At 42.2% G+C, this 6,639-nt stretch overlaps 1 protein-coding gene across 1 annotated transcript in view; it reads right to left on the minus strand.

Annotated features, from left to right (window-relative positions):
* Positions 1 to 3,166: 3,166 nt before the first annotated feature.
* The window catches only part of LOC132153303 (R3H domain-containing protein 1-like), a 40,840-nt gene continuing 37,367 nt past the window's right edge, over positions 3,167 to 6,639 (minus strand). Inside the window, exons 24-27 of the mRNA XM_059562674.1 lie at positions 3,929 to 4,070; positions 3,775 to 3,857; positions 3,509 to 3,580; positions 3,167 to 3,395 (exon numbers count right to left, since the gene is read on the minus strand). Coding sequence (XP_059418657.1) covers positions 3,393 to 3,395; positions 3,509 to 3,580; positions 3,775 to 3,857; positions 3,929 to 4,070 — 300 coding nt within the window. The 3' untranslated portion in view covers positions 3,167 to 3,392. The remainder of the gene's footprint in view (positions 3,396 to 3,508; positions 3,581 to 3,774; positions 3,858 to 3,928; positions 4,071 to 6,639) is intronic.

Genomic DNA, 6,639 nt, shown 5'->3' on the forward strand with positions numbered 1-6,639 from the left:
GATCGAAGATTAAAATAACAGCAGATTTGTCTCATTTTAAATAAGTAATAAAAAGTGAGATGAAAAAATTACTTAAGCCAGAAACTGAATTTTACTATGGTAAAATAAATATTAAATGATATCTTCAAAAGACTTTTGCATTTTGGCGAATTTGTTATCTCTATATAATGTTGATATGGTAACTAGTAAATGCTGCAAGTGTGGTTATGCTAGCATGTGTGGAAATATATAACATTTATTATTATAAAGAAATAGAAAAACACAATAATGGTTAGATCAGATCCCAAACACTCTTCTCTTGGGCTCGCTGTAATGTCTGCGGTTCGTCTCAAGGTGGCGTGCTAACATCACATCTGCAAACATCTGTTCAAACTCAACACACAACATGTTCGTAGATAAACAACTTAAAACGAAGTTCTACGAGCTGATTGTGTTCACTCGAGTCTTGTCAACTTGAACTCAATTTTAACTCCGTAACTCAGTGACATGATGTGTGTGTGTGACTGGAGGAGTGTGTTCGCTTCCGTCATTCCTGCTGAACACACTGGACGGCACTGCACACACACACACACGCACACACACACACACACACACACACACACACACACACTAATGTGATCTACAGCAGCAGTGGGGCTGAATGAGGACACTTGATGATGTCCACATGGTTCTGGAGGTCACTGTTGGTCGTCCCCTCATTAGTGTGCACTTATATAAAGGTATGGGGTGATTTCAGAGAGAGAAATCAAGACATAGGTGGAGTGAGAACAGATAAGAGCAGAAGTGTTTAAACAAACACACGAGCACAGTTCAACCTCTTTAACTTGATGGAAAATTGATATTTTATTTATAAACCTCACACTTTCCCCACTTATTTCAGTTAATGTCATAAAACGAGAGCGTTTAACCAGTTATAGTGTTGACAGTATCGTGTAAACATGACTGAAGACGAGAAAAGAGGAATAGGTGAACCGATTCAATTGAGTGAGTCATTTACGCGCTCCGATTGATTCAAACTCGTGACTGCGATCATTCAGTTCAAGCGATTCACTAGCAAAAACCAGATCAAAAGAGCCATTCGTTTTCGACATCACTTGTAATGATTTTAAAAAGAGGTAGTGATGGGTGAAACAAAGCTTTTTGAAACTCTGAACCAGTTGAACCATTGCGTCGCAAAATGATTCGCCAGATTCGGACAGTGAATCTTGAATCACTCGACTCAGATCGGGGCTTCGGAGCGGCTCCGCGATGCAGTTTTGACCGCTCTAGTGTGAACAGAACTTTATATAATTTCAATATACTCGACTACGTCAGCTCTGAATAAAGAAACGAGAGATTTAGAGACAGATTTTTGTTCATGTGAAATTTAGCTACCAGGAAACACAAATTAATTACATTTTTCTCAGTTATTTCCCTATATTCTCTTGAGTAACATTAGTCAAACAATCCAAAGAAGACCTCTTTAAAACAAAGTCAAAATCGGATCAGATCATTAAATAAATTTGACCAAAATTTCTCTGCTCAATAACTTGACCTCAGATATTAGATCCTCAGTAATTCATCATTCACATTAACACTCATCTTTTCTTAATACTTATTAATTACAGTTGTATAAACGTCTACAATAGTAAACAGGAGAAGACAGCAGATTATTTTAGGCTTTTAATTTACTCTAATCTCAAAAGAAGAAGAAAAATCTACAATCCAAAAAGGAGAAAATATTGAGAATATAGTTGTTTTTTTTTTAGAAAAGACAAGACTGCCAAATCTCCCAAGAACGAAGTCTAATTAAAGTAATGCAAGACGAATTATATTAGATGTTCCATGGTTATCAGTAACTAAAACCATTAAAAATTTTATTACTTTAAAAATAAAATACTTTTACTAATTTTGTAAGCTAGTTGCCACGGCAACACTTATAATTTTCATTTACTACAATTAAATGTTTTTTTTTTTAACTATATAGACAAAAACACATCTATATCTATACAGTATATATATATATATATAAATTGTAAAATTCTATTCAAATATTAAAAGAAACTAATGGTATATAAATAATACTGAAACACTAAAATTAGCAAAATAAATATTTTAATAATGAGAATATGAAAAGCTTTGCTATATTTACAATGAAAGCATCATGTTCTGGTGCTCTGAGCATGTGTTTTATATGATGAGCTCGCTCGGAGCTCGTGGAAACACAATCTTGTGCTGTAACATCAGTGTTTTCAGACACACAGCACACACGCCGTGAGGAAACGACAGGCTTCCTGATGAGAACATCAGTACTGCTGAATAAACAGAAGCTCGACGGCGAGAGAGATTTTATGAGCCGACCTCGTCCTCGCCGTCTCTCTCCAGATGTTGATTTAATTAGACGTTAATAATCTGGCTGGCACAGAGCCGACTCACACCCTTACACATGAAGATAAAGCCATCCATTCTAGATTCCAGCAGCTCAATAAGAGCTCCAGCAGCTGAGGGATCGCTCTTCTGCTGAACTACTGTGAGCTTATTGCTGGAGAAAACACCCAGAAGAATCGAGATGGACCGTGGGTGTTTGGACGGATGAGGTGAACGGCAGGTTAATGCAGCAGACAAACGAGACAATAAGAGCAGAATTGAGATGAACGACACGTCCATCGGCGGAGATCAGAGGAAGCTTTATAAAGCAGACGCCTTGAACCATCGGCTCCTCGCTGAAAAATAAAGCGTGATTACAGAGACAGGACACATCAAACTGATTCATGGCGAAGGACGTCAGTGCTTGATAAAGTAGATCATTTGGTGTAAACATTTATTGGTTCTCAAACTGAACTAAAAATGGATTTGCACCAGTAAACACTGAACAGCCTTTCAAACCTCCACACACATCTCTAAAAGAAAAGATAGATTTATAAACATGTATGAGTTTGTATAAATGTGCAAACTGTTGTTCTTTTTCTCTTTTTATTTTTTCCCAGTGGGAATATAATATTAGAAGACCCCCAAAAAACAAGAACTGACTTGACGTGTGTGAACGTATTAAAAACATGAGACAAAGACATTAACGAAAACAACCAAATGCTGTCGCTCTCACCGGCGTCTATTCCCACAGTTCACAGAGGAAACCGAATCAACTGAATTACACAGCAACTTTATAAATTATTCACAAAAAGCAGGTTGTGTTTGTTGGTTCGACCGTCACATGGAGGAGAACGAGACCGAATACACACAAGAAACCAAACGGAGAAAGTGTTTGAACACCAGATCATTCAAATAAAAAACTAACGAACCAATAAACAGATTCAGAAATCAAGAAGAGCACAGTTCTGGCTGTATGTTGAGATGTTCCAGTCATCGGTCAGTGGTTCTGCCGCGGGTCAGAAGAGTGTGTGACTGGACGGGTGTCACTGCAGGAGACACACACACACACACTCAGAACACAATAACTGATCATATGGGACTCTTCAAGATGCAGAAACAGTGGATCTGGGGGAGCAGAGATAGCTGTATGGAAACCTACACTGAGATCTGAAGACATCGCTCTCCTCGGAGTCCTCCTGCTGGGACCCATGGGCCGGATCCCCACCGGAGCCTACACACACACACACACACACACACACACACACGAAGTCAACCATCACTTCTCCTCACACTCGGTCTGTAGCTCTCGATCTGTTCAGTGCTGAGGGGCAGTCTGGGTATTTTATTCAAACTCTGGCACACTTGATGCTGAAGTGGCTAATAATGGCATGTTAATGTGATCTGGAATGTGATTGGTGGGCTCACCTGACTGGACACCATGGGCGGGGCTTGAAGTAAGGGGGGGTGGATCTGAAGTGTGTGTCCCAGCAGAGGGCAGTGCAGGTCACCTGACACAACAACACATCCTCAAGATGACCTCAACACCATAATCAACACCAGACAGGACCAGAGCACTCACCTTGTGCTGAAACCAAGGACCTGGAGAAGTGAGGCATGATGGGAACAGTGTTGAGACTGGGACGGATGTTCATTACGTTGCTGAGGTGTGTCCGTGTGGGAGATTGAGTCGGTGAGGACGAGCTTCCCAGCTGAGGACTGCTCTGTGAACAAACCGTTAAACACCTCGATGAAGCCTAAGGGCAACAGAGATCAGGATGAGTTTGTTTCTTCATCAGGTTTGTAGAAATGTAGCACTGCATCAGTGTCTCATCAATGGATGCTCTGCAGTGAATGGGTGCCGTCAGGATGAGAGTCTATAATCCATAATAACACTTCCTCCAGTGAAAAAGTGCATCTGCTGTTGTCTCTCACAGATTTGTTTAGAGCTGTTTAAACACTGCTTGATCTGTGCAGATTTCTCTCCTGATTCAGACCAGAACACTTTTTCACTGGAGGAAGTGTTATTATGGATTATAGACTCTATGTGTTTGAGTTAAAATCATCTTAATGCTGGATGTGTTTCAGGTTTTGTCTTCTCCAGATGTTCACTGATGGACTGGAGTGCTGTGGATTATTCTGATGTTTTTATCAGACTCTCATTCTGACGGCACCCATTCACTGCAGAGCATCCATTGATGAGACACTGATGCAGTGCTACATTTCTACAAACCTGATGAAGAAACAAACACAAAACACATTTTCAGCTAATGTTAATTTTATGTGAACTATTCAGAATCAGAATCAGAATGAGCTTTATTGCCAGGTATGTTTACACATACGAGGAATTTGTTTTCGTGACAGAAGCTCCGCAGTACAACAGAATGACAGCGACAGAACATAAAACACATAATAAAAGAATATAAAAATACAAAAAATACAAATAAGTAGATAAGAAATGACAATATACAAATTGACAATTGTAGGCAGGTATATTCCAAAAATGCAGTTATGTATGTACATGTATATTATGTGCAAAATTTAAGTGTATACTGAGTATGTGTGTTGGATACATTAAGTGTATGTGTATATAAATATAAAGTGTAGTGTGTTCAGTGTGTATCAGCTGTTCATAAGATGGATTGCCTGAGGGAAGAAACTGTTCCTGTGTCTGGTCGTTCTGGTGCTCAGTGCTCTGTAGCGTCGACCAGATGGCAACAGTTCAAAGAGGGAGTGTGCTGGATGTGAGGGGTCCAGAGTGATTTTAACAGCCCTTTTGCTCACTCTGGATAAGTACAGTTCTTGAATAGATGGGAGGGTTGTACCGATAATTCGCTCAGCAGTCCGGACTACCCTCTGTAGTCTTCTGAGGTCAGATTTAGAAGCTGAGCTGAACCAGACAGTTACTGAAGTGCAGAGGATGGATTCGATGATGGTGGAGTAGAACTGTTTCAGCAGATCCTGTGGCAGGTTAAACTTCCTCAGCTGGCGAAGGAAGTACAACCTCTGCTGGGCCTTTTTCACAATGGAGTCAATGTGAATGTCCCACTTCAGGTCCTGAGAGATAGTGGTGCCCAGGAACCTGAATGACTCCACTGCAGTCACAGTGCTGTTCATGATGGTGAGTGGGGGGAGTGCAGGGGGGTTTCTCCTGAAGTCCACGATCATCTGCACTGTTTTGAGCGTGTTAAGCTCCAGGTTGTTGAGACTGCACCAGACAGCCAGCTCTTTAACCTCCTGTCTGTAAGCAGACTCGTCACTGTCCTGAATGAGGCCGATGAGTGTGGTGTCATCTGCAAACTTCAGGAGCTTGACAGAGGGATCCTTAGATGTGCAGTCATTAGTGTACAGGGAGAAGAGCAGTGGGGAGAGAACACAGCCCTGGGGAGCTCCGGTGCTGATTGTACGGGTGCTGGATGTGTATTTTCCCAGCCTCACTAGCTGCTGCCTGTCTGTCAGGAAGCTGTTGATCCACTGACAGACGGAGGTGGGCACAGAGAGCTGAGTTAGTTTGGGCAGGAGGAGGTTTGGGATGATCGTGTTGAAGGCAGAGCTGAAGTCCACAAACAGGATCCTCACATAGGTCCCCGGTCTGTCTAAGTCTTGCAGAACATAATGCAGTCCAATGTTTACTGCATCGTCCACAGACCTGTTTGCTCTGTAGGCAAACTGAAGAGGATCCAGCAAGGGTCCAGTGATGTCCTTCAGGTGGGCCAGCACCAGTTTTTCAAATGACTTCATGACTACAGACGTTAGAGCCACAGGCCTGTAGTCATTTAGTCCTGTAATTTTGGGTTTCTTTGGGATGGGGATGATGGTGGAGCGTTTGAAGCATGAAGGGACTTCGCACAGCTCCAGCGATCTGTTGAAGATCTTTGTGAAGATGGGGGCCAGCTGGTCAGCACAGGATTTCAGACAGGCTGGTGTAACACAATCTGGGCCTGGTGCTTTTTTCCTTTTCTGCTTCCTGAAGACCTGGCGCACCGCATCCTCGCTGATCTGTATTGCAGGTGTGGGGGAGAGGGGGGATGCAGGAGGTGTGAATGGTGAGAGCGCTTGATTGGAGAGGTGTTCAGGATGGGTTGCAGGACTGGTGAGTGGTGTGAACAGTTGTTTGGAGAGGCATTCAGGGTTGGTTGCAGGAGTTGTTATTGGTGAGAGCGGTTGTGTGGGGAGGTGTTCAGGGCAGGTGATGGGTGTTCTTTCAAACCTGCAGTAAAACTCGTTCAGATCGTCTGCCAGTCGTTGATTCTCCACAGTGCTGGGGGGTGGTGTCTTGTAATTGGTGATCTT

This window comes from Carassius carassius, chromosome 11 (assembly GCF_963082965.1).
Source record: "Carassius carassius chromosome 11, fCarCar2.1, whole genome shotgun sequence".
Lineage (NCBI taxonomy): Eukaryota > Metazoa > Chordata > Actinopteri > Cypriniformes > Cyprinidae > Carassius > Carassius carassius.